At 77.4% G+C, this 18,805-nt stretch overlaps 1 protein-coding gene across 25 annotated transcripts in view; it reads left to right on the top strand.

The window, feature by feature from the left end:
* PLEC (plectin) overlaps positions 1-18,805 on the top strand; it is a 71,752-nt gene that overhangs the window by 15,059 nt on the left and 37,888 nt on the right. For 3 of the 25 annotated variants that reach the window (XM_072851682.1, XM_072851683.1, XM_072851681.1), the window contains exon 1: positions 6,761-7,448. The exons of 8 other annotated variants lie outside the window; for them this stretch is intronic. In XM_072851682.1, the coding sequence (XP_072707783.1) occupies positions 6,950-7,448 (499 nt within the window). In that variant the 5' untranslated portion in view covers positions 6,761-6,949. Of the gene's footprint in view, positions 1-2,045; positions 2,120-6,760; positions 7,449-9,289; positions 9,321-9,602; positions 9,742-10,966; positions 11,031-13,046; positions 13,241-15,012; positions 15,154-18,805 lie in introns of those variants that run through there. 14 more of the 25 variants (XM_072851706.1, XM_072851703.1, XM_072851708.1 and 11 more) reach the window with 8 other exon arrangements.

Genomic DNA, 18,805 nt, shown 5'->3' with positions numbered 1-18,805 from the left:
CCCCCGAGAGCCCCCAGCCCCACGGCCGTGGGGTCAGCCCCGTCGGCCGTGCCGGGGCAGAGCCGGGGGTCCCTCCCGGCAGCGGCGGGGCTCGGGCCCAGGCTGGCCGGTGGCCGGTGCTGGCCGCAGCGCGGGCAGGCGGTGGCGGTTCCCGGCAGGGCCTGGGGCTGGCGCGGCCATGCGGAGCCGGGAGCCGTGGCACCGTGCCGGGGGCCGCCCGCCAGCCCCCCGCTGCCACCGGGTGAGCAGCCAGCGCGGTGCCGGCCGTGGCAGGGGTCTCTGCCCCCCGGCTGCGACCGGGTTTGAACCGGGCTGGGGGGGGGCGCGGGGGGGAGACCTGGCCCCGTGTCCAGGCGGGGGGACGGGCTGGCTGTCCCCGAGGACACGCGTCCCCTGTCCCCGTCCCCCCCCCGAGGACACGCGTCCCTGTCCCCGGCGCTGCGGGCGGGGGGCGCGGGGGGTCTGCTCTGTCTCCCCCCTTTGTCCCTTGTCCCGCTGGGCTGCCGGCACGGGCAGGGCTGGCCCCTAGGCCCGACGCCACGGTGATGGGCCCCGCTGCCAGGGCTGGGCTGAGCCGGGGCTGCCGGGGGGGCGGGGGCTGTGGGGGGCTGGGCTGGACGGGTGGGGATGGGGGTCTGTGCCGGTGGGGGCTGTGTGGGTGGGGGCTCTGTGCTGGGGGACTGTGGGAGGGGGCTGTGCTGGACTGGGGGTGTCCGTGCTGGTCTGGGGGGGCTGTGCTGTACTGGGGGTCCGTGCTGTACTGGGGGTGTCCGTGCTGTACTGGGGGGCTGTGCTGTACTGGGGGGTCCGTGCTGTACTGGGGGGTCCGTGCTGCTCTGGGGGTCCGTGCTGTACTGGGGGTCCATGCTGTACTGGGGGGTCCGTGCTGCTCTGGGGGGTCCGTGCTGGTCTGGGGGGCTGTGCTGTACTGGGGGTCTGTGCTGTACTGGGGGGCTGTGCTGTACTGGGGGTCCGTGCTGTACTGGGGGGCTGTGCTGGACTGGGTGAGGATTGGGGGGGCCGTGCTGATGGGGGCTGTGTGGATGGGGGATCTGTCCTGTACTGGGGGGATGTGCTGGACTGGGGGTCCGTGCTGCTCTGGGGGTCCGTGCTGTACTGGGGGGCTGTGCTGTACTGGGGGTCTGTGCTGCTCTGGGGGTCTGTGCTGTACTGGGGGTGTCCGTGCTGTACTGGGGGGCTGTGCTGTACTGGGGGGCTGTGCTGTACTGGGGGTGTCCGTGCTGTACTGGGGTGTCCGTGCTGGACTGGGGGGTCTGTGCTGCTCTGGGGGGTCTGTGCTGTACTGGGGGTCCGTGCTGGACTGGGGGTCTGTGCTGCTCTGGGGGTCCGTGCTGTACTGGGGGGTCCATGCTGTACTGGGGGGTCCGTGCTGCTCTGGGGGGTCCGTGCTGCTCTGGGGGGGGCTGTGCTGTACTGGGGGGTCCGTGCTGTACTGGGGGGGTCCGTGCTGCTCTGGGGGTCCGTGCTGTAGTGGGGGGTCCGTGCTGCTCTGGGGGTCCGTGCTGGTCTGGGGGGTCTGTGCTGGACTGGGGGTGTCCGTGCTGCTCTGGGGGTCCGTGCTGTAGTGGGGGGTCCGTGCTGCTCTGGGGGTCCGTGCTGTAGTGGGGGGTCCGTGCTGCTCTGGGGGGCTGTGCTCTACTGGGGGTCCGTGCTGTACTGGGGGGTCCGTGCTGGTCTGGGGGGTCCGTGCTGCTCTGGGGGATCCGTGCTGCTCTGGGGGGCTGTGCTGTACTGGGGGGTCCGTGCTGTACTGGGGGGTCTGTGCTGGACTGGGGGTGTCCGTGCTGTACTGGGGGTCCGTGCTGCTCTGGGGGTCCGTGCTGTACTGGGGGGTCCGTGCTGCTCTGGGGGTCCGCGCTGGTGGGGTCTGTGCCGGGGCCGGTCCCCAGCGGGTGCGGCCGGAGGGGCCGGGGCCCGTGCGGCGGAGGGGGGGGGGTGCGGCGCCGCAGCGGCGGCGGGGCTGCGGCGGGGGGCGGGGCGGGGCGGGGCGGGGCGGGGCCGGCCCGGAGCTGCGGGACCGGGAGGGAGCGGGCGGGGACGGGGAGAGCGGCCATGGAGGCGTCCCGGTCCATCCACCACGAGATCATCTCCCTCAAAGGTACCGGGCTGCGGGGCCGCGGGGCGCGGCCCCCCGGGGCTCGGCCTGCGGGGGCACCCAGCTGCCGGCAGCCCGAGCCCACGGGCGGGGGGCGAGGGGCGAGGGGCTCCGGCCGCATCCCCGATCCCCGGGGGGCTTCTTCTGCATCCCCGGGGGCTCTGACCACATCCCCGGGGGCTCTTCTGCATCCCCGGGGGGCTCCGGCTGCATCCCCGGGGGCTCTTCTGCATCCCCGGGGGGCTCCGGCTGCATCCCCAGGGGCTCTTCTGCATCCCCGGGGGCTCTTCTGCATCCCCGGGGGGCTCTGGCCGTATCCCTCCCGCACCGGCGTTGGCTGGGCCGCGCTGGCAGCTGCCCGCAGCGCAGGCAGAGGGAGCGGTGGTCGCCCATCTCAGCGGGGCCGGGGGCTGCCCCGGCATCCAGCCCCTGCCGGGCACCGCTGGGCTGGGGGGAACGCGCCGGGGAGCCGTGCCGTGCCGTGCCGCAGAGCCGGGGCGCTGGGGCGTGAGTAACGGGCGCCCGCGGATGCTGGGCAAGGGGACGCTGGCCGCCACTGGCCTGCGTGTGACCGCAGCGGGCAGGCGGCCACCGCAGGGCCCGTTTCCCCGAGCAGCCGTGGGGCTGGGGCCGGGCTGGCACGGACCCTCGCAAGGGTCGGGGTGCAGCCAAGCAGGGGCTCGCTGTGGGGCGGCCGGCAGCTGTGGCGGTGCCGTGGCAGTGCCGTGGCGGTGCCGTGGGCCCAGCCGGGGGGAGCCCAGGCCGTGCCCCCTCATGCAGAGCCCAAGCTGCCAGCGAGGCTCATTTTCGGTGAGAACAGGCACGGCCAGAGGACCCCCGCCGGCCCCGGCCTCATTAACAACCTGCCCCCGGCCCACGGTGCCCCCGGCCCCCCCGGCTCTGACCGCGGTGCCCTCCACGCGCAGCCGCGCCTTTGTCCCTGCCTCGGCACCCGGAGCCCTCCGGCCCCGCCAGCACCAGCCCTTATGGACCCCGGCACCGGCACCGGCGTGGGGAGGGGAGCGACGGGCCTGTGGCCGGGAGCTGCTGCCCGCGGGGCCCTGCCTGCACCGCTGCCCACCTGCCTGCCCTGAAATTTGGGGGTCTGCAACCTGCCCGGCTGCCCAAGGTCTCCGTGGGGCGAAGCCCCGGGTGTGGGTGGGACCCCCAGGCCGTGGGTCAGAGGGGTGCGGGCTGGGGGGGCGAGCCCAGCGTGCGTGCTGGCAGCCGGTGCTCCCCTGGACCCCTGAGGTGTGACGGCGGGGGCTTCATGGGCCGCGTGCCGGAGCGGGAGGATGTGGTAGAGGCCGGCAGCACCGGGATGGGCTGAGCCGGTGCTGAGCCGGGCTTCGGGAGGGCAGAGGGGTGCCTGGCCCCCGAGGTGCACCCAGTGCCCCCCGGGCGGTCAGTGGGGGGTGCGGGCACCGTGCCCGGCGTCCCTGGCGGACGGGCGGCGTGGGGGGAGCGGCTGGACGCCGGAGCCAGCTCCGCTGTCACATCGCGTTGGATCACTGCGGCGGGCGCTGACTCGGCACTTCCCGGATGGCGTGGCCGTGACCCGGCTGAGGGGCCTGGGGGGGCGGCGGGGTGCGATGGCCGGGGTGGGCCGCGCTCGCGGGGGCCGCATGGGCGGCCGGGGCCGGGGGATGCCCCGGCTGCGCCCACGCTCGCGTCCCTGCGCCCACCGACACGGGGACGGGGGCCCTGGTGCTGCGGAGGGCGGGTGGGGGCCGGTGCTGGGGGACGCGTGGGGCGGGAGGCGGTTGCGTGGGGGGACGCGGGTCCCCCACCCGCCCGCAGGGAGCCCGGCGGTGGCTGCGGCAAGCACCGCGCCGGCTGCACCGGCCCCGCACCGCGGCCTCGGTGTGTGTCCCCCCCCGGCAGCTGTACCCCTGCCAGGGCCTGGGGAGCCCCAGCCCCGCTCCCGAGGGGGGGCCGGCTGGTGCAGGCGCCGGGGGAGCTGCGTCCCCACAGGCGCTGTCTGTCTGTCTGTCTGTCTGTCTCTCCTGGATCGGGCGGCCCATCCCCTGCCCCTCCCTGCCCTCCGGGCCCCCCCGGGGCTGCGGGGCGGGGAGCGCGCCGGGGTCTGGGGTGACTCGGGGCGTCATCGCTCCCGTCGCCGTCCCTGCCCGGGGGGGCACGGCTGGGCGGCACCGGCAGTGCCGCAGCCGGGGGTCCCGCGTGCCCCCTGCACCGGGGGGGCTGCGGCTGGGGGTGCCCAGCCCTGCATGGGGGTCCCGGCAGGCGGCCCTGGGCTGGCGTTGGTGAACTTGGGCCCTCCCCGCATACCGGGCTGTCCCCATCGCTGTCCCCATCACTGTCCCCATCGCTGTCCCCATCTTTCCCAAACCTGACGGGGTGCGCCGGGGGGCACCGCAGGGGTGTTGGTGCTGTGGGGCAGTGTGGGGGGGTGCCCCGCGGTGGGGGCCCTCGGAGGATGGGGACGGGGGGGGGGCTCTGCTCACCCCCCCCGCTCCCTCCTGGATCAGAGGGACGGGGAAGTTGTGCAAGTGCCGGTGCGGGTCCCCTCCCGCGGTGCCGGCTTACATCACCCGTTCCTGCGGGTTTGGGGCACACGGGGCCCGGCAGCTCCGGGGTGGGTGCCCCACTCGGACACGCTCGGAGCGTCCCCGTGCCCCACCGCGCTGGCCCGGGGGGGCCGCAGGAGCCCTGGCTGGAGGGGGCACGGCGTGGTCCTCTCCTGTTTCGGGGCTGGGGGGCCGGGATGCCCCCAGCGGGGGGGGTCCCCTGGTTGGGGGAGCCCCAGTCGCTTTGCTGTGGGACCTCTTCAACCCGGGGCTCCCTGGGGGCTGCCGCACGGGGACGGGCGAGCCCTGGGCACCCCGGGCACCCCGGGCCGTCCCAGAGGCCCTTCTGCTCTTGGCACTGGCCCTGGCACGTGACGGGAGGAGGAAATGATCCGGGTGCCCGTGGGCCGGCTGCTGGCACCCACCCACCCACCCACCCCCCCCACCACAGGGCCTGGGTGTGCCCACGGGGCGGGGAGCCCGGGGTGCCGGGAGCAGGGGCTCTCCCCACAGCAGTGCCCGTGGGCCCATGCCGGGGTCCCCGCGGTGGCGGCCCGTGGGTGGCAGGCAGTTGCCGGTCCCGGTGGGGCTCTGGGGCGGCCGTGGGTGGCAGCAGCCTCGTCCCCCCCTGCCAGCCCTGGGGACGAGCGGCTGGGGGGGCGTGGGGGGGGGGGAGGCGAAGCCTTGCCAGCGCCGGGGCTGTCACGCCACGGTCCCACGCCCGTCCCGTCGGCTGCTGCGGGACCCCCGGGGCGTGGGGACGTGTGGTCCCCCGGGGGCTGCAGCCCCTCCCGGCCCCCCCGCCCCTGCACAGACTGGGCCAGGAGCTGAGCAAATACTGACGTTGGCAGGATGTGGCTGCTGGAGCCCTGCCGGCAGCCCTGCCTGCTGCCCTGCCTGCAGGCTTGCCTGCTGCCCTCCCTGCTGCCCTGCCTGCAGGCCTGCCTGCTGCCCTGCCTGCTGCCCTCCCTGCTGCCCTGCCTGCAGGCCTGCCTGCTGCCCTGCCTGCTGCCCTGCCTGCAGCCCTGCCTGCAGGCCTGCCTGCTGCCCTCCCTGCTGCCCTGCCTGCAGCCCTGCCTGCTGCCCTGCCTGCCGCCCTGCCTGCCGCCCTGCCTGCCGCCCTGCCTGCTGCCCTGCCTGCCGCCCTGCCTGCTGCCCTGCCTGCAGCCCTGCCTGCTGCCCTCCCTGCTGCCCTGCCTGCAGCCCTGCCTGCTGTCCTGCCTGCTGCCCTTCCTGCACCCTGCCTGCCGCCCTCCCTGCCGCCCTGCCTGCACCCTGCCTGCTGCCCTGCCTGCCGCCCTGCCTGCTGCCCTGCCTGCAGGCCTGCCTGCTGCCCTCCCTGCTGCCCTGCCTGCAGCCCTGCCTGCAGCCCTGCCTGCTGCCCTCCCTGCTGCCCTGCCTGCAGCCCTGCCTGCTGCCCTGCCTGCAACCTGCCTGCTGCCCTGCCTGCTGCCCTGCCTGCCACCCTGCCTGCACCCTGCCTGCTGCCCTGCCTGCTGCCCTGCCTGCTGCCCTCCCTGCTGCCCTGCCTGCAGCCCTGCCTGCACCCTGCCTGATGCCCTGCCTGCAGCCCTCCCTGCTGCCCTGCCTGTCGCCCTGCCTGTTGCCCTGCCTGCAGCCCTGCCTGCACCCTGCCTGCTGCCCTGCCTGTCGCCCTGCCTGTTGCCCTGCCTGCCTCCCTGCCGCCCTCCCTGCCGCCCTGCCTGCAGCCCTGCCTGCACCCTGCCTGCGGCCCGGGCCGGATGCTCTCGGGGGCCGGGGGGCCCCGTCCCCGGGCAGGTGGTGGCCGCCCCCGCTCCCCCCCGCGCTGAGGGTCCCCTTCCCCCCCCCCCCCCCCCCGCCCCCGGGCGGCGGCTCCGTGTCGGGGCGGGCCGGGGGGCCGGTCCCGGGCGAGGGCGGGGCGGGGCCCGGGGGGTTCCCACGCGGGAACCGGCCGGGTGGGTCGGGGCGGGCGGGGCGGCCCCGCCCCGGAGCGGCGGCGGGGGGGAGGGGCCGCCGAGGCAGGGCTGGGCCGAGCGGGGGGGAGCCCCGGCCCCCCCGGCCCCACGGCCCCACGGCCGCTCCCCCCCCCCCGGCCCGGGGGTGGAGCCGCCGCCAGTCTGCCCGCCGCAGGCAGCCAGCTCCGCGCCGGGCTGTGCCGGGACGTGCCGAGCCGTGCCACAGCGGACCGGGCCGTGCCGGGCCGTGCCACAGCGGACCGGGCCGTGCCGGGCCGCGCCAGCCCACGCCGGGCCGTGCCCAGCCGTAGCCGAGCGGAGCGGAGGCCGCGCGCCCCGAGCCGAGCCGAGCCGAGCCGAGCCGAGCCATGGTGGCCGGGATGCTGATGCCGCTGGAGCGGCTCCGTGCCATCCTGGAGCTGCTGTTCCGCGAGGGCGTGCTGGTGGCCGAGAAGGACCCCCGCCCGCGGCGCGCCCACCCGCAGCTGCCCGGCGTCCCCAACGTGGAGGTGCTGCGTGCCATGGCCTCCCTGCGCTCCCGCCGCCTGGTGCGGGAGACCTTCGCCTGGCGGCACTTCTACTGGTACCTGACCGACGAGGGCATCGCCTACCTGCGCCGGTACCTGCGCCTGCCGCCCGAGATCGTCCCGCTCTCCCTCCAGCGCTGCCGCCCCGCCCGCCGCCCCGCCAACACCGTCGACGCCTCCGACCCGGGCCTCGGCAGGCCGCGTCCCGCCGGCGGGGACCGGCTCTACCGCAGGAAGGAGGAGGCCCAGCGGCACGTGGAGCCCCTCGCCGCCGCCGCCTCCGCCGCCGCCGCCACGGGGGGACTGTCCCAGCCGCCCCCCGAGCCCGGCCCGGGCCCAGGTACCGGCCAGCGCCCGCGGGACGGGGGGTCCCTCAGCCCTCGCCCCTGGGTGCCCCCCCGGGGGCTCTCGTGGGTGGGGGTGCGTGGGGACACCTTAACACTTCTGCTGCTCCCGGGGGGGGGTCTGCAGCCCGGCGAGCCCCCGGCGCTGGGCTGGGGCCGTGGCCCCTCTCCCCAGCCCCAGGGACAGGCCCCCCCCCCCCCCCCGGTGCCCTCCCTGCCCGGCCAAGGTCAGGGGCAAGGGGCACCCACCGCCCCTGCGCTGCCCGGGGGTGAGCCTGCGGAGGAAGGGCGCTGGGGGGGGCTCGGGGCTGCCGTGCCCCCCGTGCACCCACGGGCACCCCGGGGGAGGTCCCGGGGGAGGCCGGGCCCTGCCGGTACCCCTGCCCGTGGGCTGGGCACAGGGGGCACGCAGCGCTGGGGCCGCGGGGGTCCCCGGGGCGGCTCCCGGGATGCCCGGGGGTGGTTGGGCAGGTGGGGTGCGGGGGACCCTCGGTGCTGCCGGGGGTCTCTCTGCTGCCAGCCCCCCCCCCACCCCCCCCGGGCTCCCCGCGGCGGGCAAGGGGCTGCACCGTGGGGGCGGGGGGTGGGGGGGCCGTGCCGTGGGGTGGGGGGGCTGCGCCCCGAGGTCCCCGCCGCGCACAGGGTGGCTCCGGACGGACGGACGGACGGACGGGCAGCGGCAGCTGGGGCGGGCGGGGCTGCGGGTGGGGAGGGGGCTGCCTGCGGCCGGGGGCTGCGGGGCGGGGAGGGGGTGCCCGCCCCTGCCCCCCCCCCCGCGACACGCGATCCCGACACACGATCGGCGGCAGCTGGATCCGGCGGCGGCTGCGGGGCGTCCGTCCGTCCGTCCGTGTGTGTGTGTGTGTGTGTCGGGCGGGGCAGCTGCGGCCGGCGCCCCGAGGCCGCGGTGGGGGCCCCCCCGCCCCGCGCCGGCCGTGACTCAGCCCCGCAGCCCCCGGCAGCCGCCGCGGCCGCTCCAAGTTTCCAGGACGGAGGCGCCGAGCCCGCGCCGTGAGTCACCGGGGCGGCGGGGGGGCCGGGCCGGGCGGCCCCGCTGCACCCGAGGGCTGCGCGGTCCTGCGTGGACCGGCCCTGCCGCAGCATCCCCCCCCCCCCCCCACCGCGCCGCCCTTCCCCTGCTCGCCCCCGGCCTGCCCCGCTCGCCCCCTCCCGCAGCCCCGCGTCCCCCGTGCCGGGGGTTCGCCCAGCTCCGCCCCGGCACCGCGGGGGGACCGGCCGCGGGGCTGGGGGCTGCCCGAGCCCCTGCCCGGTCCCGCGTGGGGGGGTGGTGGTGGTGGGGGTGGTGGGGTGTCCCCGCGGGGCGCGGCCGCGGAGCCCCGGCCCCTCCCGGGGCCCGGCCGTCCCGCTCCGGCGATCCGGGCCCGGGTTTTTCCCTCCGCTCCGGGGAGCCGCTGCGGGAAAACCAGGCCCGGAGTGCGGGCTGGCGGGACGGGGTCGCGGCGGCGGCGGGGGACCGCGGGGGTCCCCGCGGGGCGGAGCGGGCCCCGCACCCCCCCTAGCACCGCAGCCCGACCCCCGGGCCGTTCCTCCGCCGGCGGGGCCCGTTTCCAGTCGTTAGTGCCGGTGTAATGACCGCCCCGAGGGGGGGGGGGGGCGGCGGCGGCCGGGTTAACCCCCGGCGCCGGGGTGCCGGGGTGCCGCGGCCGCCCCGTCCCGCCCCCGCCCGTGTCATGTTCTAACTCGGGCTCGGTGACGGGCCCCGGTTATTTATATCGGCGCCCGCTCCCTGCCCGCCCCCCCGCCGCCGCCGCCGCCACCGGCGGAGCCGCGCTGCCCCTTCGCTCCGCGCTGCCCGCGCCCTGCCCGCTCCCTGCCCGCGCCCTGCCCGCCCATGAAGGTCGTGCCGGGTAGGTGAGACCCGCCGGGCCGAGGAGGGGGGGCCGAGGAGCCGGGGGTGGGGGTGGGGCTGGCGCCGGCTGGACGGAGCGTCCCGGGATATAAAAAGCCGGGATGTGAGTGATGGGGGGGGGGGACACGGGGACACGGGACACGGCGGCAGGCGGGGGGGGGGGGGCCGATCCTGCCGGTGCAGCGGACAGGAGGGCGTCTCCTCGGCGCGGACCGGGAGGGGTTAAGGCGGAGCGGGATCTGCCCCGGGGGGGCGGGCGCTGGTGCGTCCCTGCCCCGCCGAGCCGAGCCGAGCCGAGCCGAGCCGTGTCCCCATGGAGGACACCGGTCCCCTCTTCCCCTCGCTGGTGGCCGTGGGACACGCAGCATCCCTCGCCCTGGTCTGGTACTGGCGGCGGCGAGCCGAACCGGGGGATGCAGGTGAGTTCGGCTCGGCTCGGCTCGGCTCGGCTCGGCCCCTCGCCCCGCCCATCCCCGCCGAGGGGGGGGAGGAGGAGGAGGAGAGGGGGGGGGGAGGGCCCGGCTGCCCCGATGGGGCGGGAGGTGGATGAGTGGGTGGTCCTGGGGGGCTTTAGGGGGGACCCAGCTGCCGTGGGGGAGCATCCCGGGGGAGGGATGCGGAGCATCCTGGTCCCCAGGGTGGCTCAGCACCCCTGCAGCGTGACCCCCCCCGACACTATGAGGAGTGGGGGTCCGGGCAGCAGCCCCCCCCCGGTGCGGGTGCGTCGAGGGGGCTGCTGCCCAAACCTCCCCCCCCTGCATCCCCAACCCCCTTCCCCATCATTTTTGGGTATCCGACAGCCGAAATCTCCCTGCCGGGGAGCAGCAGGTGTTTTCCCGAGGCGTGAAGGTGCCAAATATTTTTGGGGCCAGGGATCTGGTGACAGGAGGGACGGTGGGGGCCGGGAAGGGAGAGGGCGGCACGCCGGCTCGCCTGGCCAGCTGCGGGCGGGAGCATCGGTGCGGATGCCGGCGTCGGCAGGGATGCGTGTCCTTGCGGGAAGGGCGTGCTGGTGTGCAGGCAGCTGCCCATGCGGGCGGGTTATTTTGTGGGTTCGTGGAGCCCCCCCACCTTCCCGCACCGTTGTCTTCACCTCTGTGCCGGCAGCTGTGGGCAGCGTCCCCCCCCGAAACTCGGGGCGAGCGATGGCTGCCGGGGCACCGCGCCCGGTGCAGGCAGCAGCGGAGGGGCGAAGCTGCCTGCTGTGGGGGTGCAGGCAGGGGCTGCCCGCAGTGCGGCACGCTTGTGCCGCAGAAGGGCTGGGCCGGCTGCGGCCGGGCTGGTCGAGGGCTGTGGTCGGAGCGCGGCTGCGGCCGAGTGCCGGGGATCCCCACGCAGCCCCCTCGGCGCTTGCCGCCTTCCCTGCGGGCAGAGCCGGGTCCTGGGGTCCCACGAGACCCCTCGTGCCCGGAGCCGGAGTGGCCGCGGCCACGTGCATCCCTCCTGCCAGGGCCACATCCGCGTCCGCCGCGACGCTGGCAGCCGTGGGGCGAGCCGCCGTGGTCCCGGCCCCCCCCCGGCGCTTTCCAGGGCGTTGGCTGCGGTTTCCGTCGATCTGTGTGCGGCACTGGGAGCTGTCACGCCGCCTGCTTCGTGCCGCCTGCTTCGTGCCGCCTGCTTCGCGCCGCCCGCTCCGGCAGGGCCCCGGCCCCCTCCACCATGGCAACCGAGCTCGGGAAACCACAGCCACGCTCTCCCGCTCGTCGCGGTGAGCTGCGCCGGTGGGAGATGCTGCGGCCACCCCGGCAGCGAGCGGCCTGGCCTGCCCGTGCCGCTGCCTGCCGCTGCCTGCAGCCAGCCCGGCTGCCAGATAAGGCGGGCAGGGCACCTTGACGGGAGCCCCGGGCTGCTCCCCGCCGGGGGGGCCGCTGTCCCTGGCGCCTGCCCAGGCTGCCCGAAGGGCACCCCCAAGGTCGCACCTGCCGGGGCCCATCATCCGCGCCGTGCCGCGCCGCGCCGTGCCGTGACCCCCCCAAGCTAGGGGGTCCCGGGGGGCTCCGGCAGCGCTGACCACGCTGGCCCCTGCCTGGTTCTGCGCCTGCCCGGTCCCTCCCGGGCTCGGGGGGGTTTTCCGCCCGTGGTCCCCGTGGCGTGGCGTGGCGTGGCGTGGCGTGGCGTAGCGGTGCGGTGCGGTGGGCAGCGGCGGGCGGGGACGCGGGGCGGTGAGAGGGGTTTATTTTTGAGCATTGTTCCTGGAATACACGGGGGGCGGGGGGCTGCCTCGGTGCCCACGAGGGGCTGCCCGCCTCCGCGCCCGGCCGCTCTCGGTTGCGGTTTCGGCACAGCGTCGGGGCGGGTGTTTACCCCGGGCACCGCGGCCCGGCCGGTGCTCGTGTCCGGTTTCTCCATCCCCATCCCTGGCCGGGCCTCCAGCTGCACCCAGCCGCGGCGGAGGGGACCATCCCCGTCCCGCAGCCGCCGCCGCCCCGGGGAGAAGCCAGGGTCCCCGGGGGGATGCTCCGGGAGGGCGTGGGGTGCTGTGCGGGCTTGGTGCCCCCCAGTCCCCACGCCCCAAGCAGGGACGCCCGGGGGGACAGCGTGGGGGGAGCCCCCGGCCTGTCCCCAGGCGAGGCCAGGGCGCCGCGGCGCTGCCCCCCGGGTGCTGCGGGGCCGGGGACGCCGGGACGGAGCAGGGACCGGGGACGGCGGCAGGTTTGGGGCTGCAGAGGGCTTGGGGGAGGAGAGATCCGGGGGCTGCGGCACGGCGGCCGCAGCAGAGCGCGGTGGGTTGGCAGCGGCGGAGCCGGCTGGTTTCGGTGGCGGCAGCGCGAGCTGTTTCGGCAGCAGGATGCTGGGTGTTTGTTTGGGCCCCGCTCCGGTTTCCAAGGCTGCCAGAATCGTGGCCGGAGAGACGGAGGCAGCAGCGGTGGGCGGGGGAGGCCCCCAGAGGTTTGGGAACCCCCCCTCCTCCCCCCGCCCGCGCCACTCAGCTTTTCCACCGCGCTGGCGGTTCTGGCTGTGCCAGGCCGGGGGCCGGGGGGGTCGGACGCTGCCGCCGGCTGCAGCCCGGCCGGCCGGTGACTCACCGGCCTCGGGGGAAATGGCCGAGCTGTGGCTTGGGGCCGGGGCTGGCAGCAGCCGGGCCCCCCCGGCATGGCCCCCGGCCGGCGTGGGGGAAGCCGCCCCACGGCCTCCATGTTTCTGGGCCGGGGGCCAGCCACGGCAAACGTGGCGGGGCCGTGGCGAGCGTGGCGGGAGCGGCACGCACATCCCGAAGGAAACATGTCCGGGTTCCAGGCAGTGTTTCCTGCTCGCCGGGCATTAATCGCCCCGTCCCGGCCCTCCCCGCTCCCCCCCCCAGCTCTTTATCTCCGCGGCGCAGCCGGGCCGCGCCGCGCCACGGGGCCGAGCCGTGGGATGGATGGCACCGTGCCACGCTGCGCCGTGCCCAGCCCCCACGCCCAGGCGCTTGCGGCCGGCCTGGCGCGTCCCGTCTGGGTTGTGCCACGGCGGGGTTTTGACACGACGCCCCGGGGGGCGCGGGCTGACGGGGATGTGCCGAGCTCCGGTACCCCCACCCCCGGCGCCCCCGGTGCTGCGGGGGCTGCGGCAGACCCCCGAACCACCCTCGCCTGGGGGTCCCGTGCCGTGCCCGTGCCCGGTGGTCCGAGCACTCCCTCGGCTCCCGCTCGGCCTGGCCGGCTGCCGCGCTCTGCCCACGGCCGCTCCGGGGCAGAGGGGATCGCGGTGGAGCGCCCGGGGGTGGGCTCCGTCCCTGGCCGGGAGCGGGGCCGGGAGCAGGAAGAGCCGGGCCTGGCAGAGGCCGTGGGCTGTCTGAGTCACCGGCCACGGCACGGCTCCCCTCCAGACGCGGCCGAACGCCGAGGGGAGCGGTGGGAGCCGGAGCCAGGGCCCTGCCGTACGTCGCCATGCTGTTCGAGCTCTGCTGCTGCTGCCGCTGCTGCTGCGGGCGAGGAGGCAGGTGTCCCACGCGCGCCGGGGCCCTGGCGTGGGTGCCCCCGCGGTGGCACCCCGGGACCACCGTCCCTGCGGGAGGCTCCGTGCCGCCACGGCTCGCGCTCGCCCGCGGCGCTCGCCCTGCGTGTGCCGGGGGGCTGCAGCCGGGCGCCCCGAGCCGAGCGGCACCGGGGCTGGGGGGGCCGTCGGACGGGGCGCGGGGTGCGAGCTGCTGCGCGGGTGCCGGTGCAGGGAGCCCCGACAGCTTCCCTGGGGGGGGGGGCGGGGGGGGGGCAGCGCCGTGGGGACCCGCCAGAAAACGCGCCGAGGGCTCCCCTCTGCACCGGGACCCTGCGGGTGCCCCCCAGCGCGGCTGCCCCGCTCCCCGGTGCGGCCTCGCCGGGGGGGGGCTGGGGGCGGCGGGGGGCGATGCCGGGGGGGGGGACACGGGTGCTGGGGCAAAGCCTGCGGGCAGCGGCAGCGCTGGGGGGCAGGAGCCGCTCCCCACCCGCCCCGGGAGCTCTGTGCGCGGGGAGGGAGTCGGGACGTGGGTGCCGGAGATGTCGGGGTGCCCCGTGGCTGCAGTAGTGGGGGCTTCGGGGGCTCGCGCGAGGCGTGGGGGTGCGGGGGGCAGGGGTGCAGCAGGGAGTGGGGACGGGGCGTGCCTGGGGTGGCTGGGTGCAGTGGGGAGACAGGCACTGGGTGCTGGGGGGCGTGGGTGCAGGGGGGGTGCCTGGGTGCAGGGGAGGGGGTGCGCAGGATTAGGGGTGCCTGGGTGCAGAGGCACTGGGTGCGCAGGATTAGGGGTGCCTGGGTGCGGGGGAGGGGGTGCGCAGGATTAGGGGTGCCTGGGTGCAGGGGAGGGGGTGTGCAGGATTAGGGGTGTCTGGGTGCGGGGGAGGGGTGTGCAGGATTAGGGGTGCCTGGGAGCAGCGCAGGGGGTGCGCAGGATTAGGGGTGCCTGGGTGCAGGGCACGGGGTGCGCAGGATTAGGGGTGCCTGGGTGCAGAGGCACTGGGTGCGCAGGATTAGGGGTGCCTGGGTGCAGGGCACTGGGTGCGCAGGATTAGGGGTGCCTGGGTGCAGGGGAGGGGGTGCGCAGGATTAGGGGTGCCTGGGTGCAGAGGCACTGGGTGCGCAGGATTAGGGGTGCCTGGGTGCAGAGGCACTGGGTGCGCAGGATTAGGGGTGCCTGGGTGCAGGGGCACGGGGTGCGCAGGATTAGGGGTGTCTGGGTGCAGGGCACTGGGTGCTCAGGATTAGGGGTGCCTGGGTGCAGAGGCACTGGGTGCGCAGGATTAGGGGTGCCTGGGTGCAGGGGAGGGGGTGCGCAGGATTAGGGGTGCCTGGGTGCAGGGCACGGGGTGCGCAGGATTAGGGGTGCCTGGGTGCAGGGGCACTGGGTGTGCAGGATTAGGGGTGTCTGGGTGCAGGGCACGGGGTGCGCAGGATTAGGGGTGCCTGGGTGCAGGGGAGGGGGTGCGCAGGATTAGGGGTGCCTGGGTGCAGGGGCACTGGGTGCGCAGGATTAGGGGTCCCCAGCGCAGGGGAGGGGGTGCGCAGGATTAGGGGTGCCTGGGTGCAGGGCACGGGGTGCGCAGGGGACGGGGTGCTGGGCGCCGGCTGCGTGGGGCGCGGGGTCCCCAGCGCAGGGGTCCCAGGCGCGGGGGGAGAGCGGGGCCCGCCGGGGGCTGCGGGGCTCCCGGGGCCGGCGGAGCCGGGGCCGCCCGGGGGCGGGGCGGGGCGGCGGCGCGGGGCGGGTCCGGCTCGGGCCCCGTCCCCGTCGCCGTCCCCGTCCCGTCCGGTGCCGTCGGCGCGGAGCCCGGCGAGCATGGCGGGCAGCCCCGCCGCCCCCCGCCCCGGCGGGCTCTGGCTGAGCGGCGGCCCCGAGCCCGAGTGGCGGCGGTGCCTGAGCGCCCGGCTCTGCTGCGCCGGTGCGTGGGGCGGCCCGCGCGGGACCGGGCCGGGAGCGGGCGGGACCGGGACCGGGACCGGGAGCGGGGAGCGGGGAGCGGGGGGAGCCCCGCGGGGCCGGGCCGGGGCCGCTGCGGGTCGAGGCGGACCCCGGGGACGGGCAGAGCCCCGGGACGGGACGGGACGGGACGGGGGAGGGGAAGGGAGGGGAGGGCGGAGAAGGGAGGGGAGGGGAGGGGCCGGAGAGCCGGGCTGGGCCGGGCCGGGCCGGGCCGGACGGGGGGGACGGGGCCCTGCGTGTCCGTGCGCTGCGGGGGGGGCCGCGTTGTGTGTGCACGCGTGTGCAAGCCCGCGTGTGCCGGTGCACGCCCGCCTGCGCCCCTGCGTGCGTACCCCACGCGTGTGCCCGGGTGGGTGCCGGGGCGTGTGTGTCCGCGTGTGCGCGCTGGCGCACACGCGCGTGTCCGCGCGTGGCCGTGTGCGCACACGTTTGTGCCCTGCCTGCGTGTGGGCGCGCCCCGTGGGTGCCTGCCCGCCTGCGGGCCGGCGTCCCTGCGCGGCCGTGTGCGCGCACACGTGCGCGCAGGGGCGTCCGCGCGTGCTGCCGCGCCCGCGCGCCGGCCTGGGTGCGTGCACGTGTGGCTGCCCGTGCCCCCTCCGCGCGCCGAGGTGGGGTCCTGCACCGCACCGTGCGGGGCTGCGGTGACCCCCGGCGCGCGGGTGGGCCCGGAGCCCTGGCGCTGCCCGCGCGGACACCCCGGCCCCCACCGGTGCCCCGCTGCGGCGCCCGTGGCCAGGCTGGCCCAGCCAGCACCGTCCTGCCGACGTGAGGCCGCCCCACATGTGTCACGGCGGGGTGACCTGGGCGGTGGCGCCGAGACCCCGGTGCCGGCTGCTCGCAGCCCTCGGCGCCCTGCCCGCGTCCCCGCGTGCGGCCGTGGCTTCCCCGTCGGGAGGGAGGCTCCCGGTGGGACCGGCTCGGGACCCCCCACCCCCCCGCTGCAGCCGGGTTCCCCCCGGGCCGGCGGCGGGAAGCACCCGCGGCGTTTCACGGCGCTTTCGCTGCCTCCACGCGCCCGACCTCGTCTTCCCGGTCGGGGCGCGGCTCGGAAGGGCACAGGGAGCTCCTTCCCACCAGCTGCCTGCGCCAAACGCGCGGGCAGCAGCGGGTGCGGGGCCCCGGGGCTGGCAGGGGCCTCCTGCCCTCGGCCGGTTGGTAATCCCCCCGCGGCGTCGGGTGCTGGCAGCCGTCCGGTGGCAGCGCCCATTTCCTGCCCGCAGGCAGCTGGTGCAGGCAGGGGAGCTGCCTGTGACGGTGCACGGGGGGAGCCTGGCTCTGGCGCAGGGACGGGGCGGGGGGGTTTGGGTGCAGCGGGGAGAAGGGCACTGGGTGCTGGGGGGCACGGGTGCAGGGGCACGGGGTGCAGAGGGGAGAGGGTGCCTGGGTGCAGAGTGGAAGGAGTCCGCTCGGTCGGGCCGCGCGTGCCGGTGCTTGGCGGGTGCCCCGGGTGCTCCCGCGGAGCCCCTCGCTGTCCCGCCACCCGCAGAGCGTGGTGCCCGCCCCGTGGTGCCGGTGGTGCTGGCGTTCTCCGGGGGCTGCAGGTTTGGGGGGGCCGCCTGGGATGGGTGCTGAGGGCAGCCGGCCCCGCCGGGCGCCGCAGCCCCTGCCTGCTCCCGGCCGGTGGGGAGATGCCGTGGGAGGGAGCTGGGCCGGCCCGGCTGGGTGCCGGCACCCACGGGGCCTCGGAGCCGAAGGCTGAGGCAGCTCCTGCCCGTCCGGCCCGGCCGGGTTGGCAGCTGCCTGCGACGGGAGCCCTGCCTGTCCCAGGGGCTGCGCCGGGGCTTCCGCCTCTTCAGATCTTCAAAGCGCCCGCTCCGCCGCCTGCCGCGTCCCCTCCCCTCCCACGCTGCCCGCCGGCCTGCCCGTGGGCCCGGCTGCCTGCCGCCCGCGGCGGAACCGTGGAGAGGGGCCTGCGTCCCTGTGCCGAGCGCGGTGGCCGTCCCTGGGGACGCCGGCCAGGATCCGGCAACCGGGGCGGCTCGGCTCTGCCGGGAGCTGAGGCAACCCGGGGGACACAGGTGGGGCCTGTGCAATCTGCGGGGCTGTCACCGGCTTGGGGACGCGGGCGCCAGGGCTGTGGGCTGAGGTGCGTGGTGGCAGCGGGGTGGTGGGGGACGCTGGAGGCCGCTGCGCGACCGGGTGCGGGGATCCACCCCGGTGCCTCACCCTGGGAAGCGCCGGCCGTGCCGGGGTGTGCCGGAGCCGGCAGCGCGTCCTGCCTCCTGTCCGGTACTCGCCGGCAGTCTGCGCCGCTCGGGTCTCGCTGCTCTGCCACCGTGCAGTGCCCGGGCTGCCGGTGTCGCGCTGGAGGCCACGGCAGGAGCGGTGCTGGTGGCTGCCGGGGTGCCCGCCGGGGTGCCCGCCGGGGTGCCCACCGGGGCCACGGCCCTCAGGGTTCACCGCCACAGCAGGGAGAGCTCTCGGCCGTGCCATCCGGATCCCTCCGGAGCCGGCACCGATATGGCACGTCTGTCTGTGCGGGTGGAGGCGGAGCGGCTCAGCCGGCAGCGTGTGAGCGCGGTGCCAGCCCCGGCCGCGCCGTGCCAGCGCTCAGGCGCAGGCGGAGGAGCACGAGGGAGCGCGAGGTGCCGCCGGCTGGGCGCGGTGCCCCGCGTTGCCGCCCTGGGAGCGCCGTCTCCCCGGCCCCTCTCGTGCCCCGTGTCGCCTCGTTGGCGATGCCGTCGCCTCTTGTCCCGGTGCCGGTGCCCACGTGCTGGCCACGGCACGGTGAGCGGTATCGCGCTGTCCCTGCCCTGTGACGCGTGCTGGCGTCAGCCGGGCTCCCGCCGCCGTGGCTCTGCGCGCCAGATGTGCTCCACGCTAGATGTGCTCTTGGCGGAAAATGTGCGTGTGGAGCCCGTTGCCGCCCGCATTCCTCGGCGGCCGCCCTGGCGCTGTGCCGGGCTGCCTCCTCCTCCCCGGCAGCGGGCAGCCTCTGCCTGCCGCCCGGCCCCTGCCAGGCCTGCCCGTCCGCACCCCCCGCTGCCCCCCGCTGCCTGGGGGGATCCCGGATCCCGGGGCTGCGCTCCTGGCGCTGCGTGGCTGCCTCTGCCGGCACCGTCCCCGGCAAAGGGGGGTGGGAGCGAGGTGGGGGGGGTCTCCTGCCGCCCGGCAAACCCGGCAGGGGCTGCGGCATCGGCACCCCCTGTCCGGGGAGCGGGGCCGCTCTGCCCCGGCCTTGCCGCGCACCCCAAACCCTGCCGGCCCCCTGTGCCACCGGGCTCTCCGGCCCCGTGCCGCGGCTCCCACGGGCTGAGCCCCCGGCAGCCCCTGCTGCCTGCGGAGGTGGGTGCCGGCAGGCACTCCCCATGCCGCCGCTCGCCGCACCGGAGCCTCGGGCAGGGCGCGCCGATGGGGCTGTGAGTCATGGCGGGACGATGCGCCGGGCCCTGTGTCCCTTGGACTCCATGCAAGGGTCGGGCTGCGCCCGCCGGCGTTGGTTTTGTTGACGTCCCGCGTACGGGACGTGGGCGCTGGCCTCTCCGCCCGGCCACGCCAGGCCGGCAGCGCCTGCGGCTGCACTTTCCCCGACTGCCTGCACCCCGGCGACGGATGACATGGGTGCAGTGTGCCACAGGCAGGGCGGCTGGCCCCGTGCCACCCCGAGGTCC

This window comes from Ciconia boyciana, chromosome 2 (assembly GCF_034638445.1).
Source record: "Ciconia boyciana chromosome 2, ASM3463844v1, whole genome shotgun sequence".
Taxonomy (NCBI): domain Eukaryota; kingdom Metazoa; phylum Chordata; class Aves; order Ciconiiformes; family Ciconiidae; genus Ciconia; species Ciconia boyciana.
This window is presented reverse-complemented; position numbering and strand designations above follow the sequence as displayed.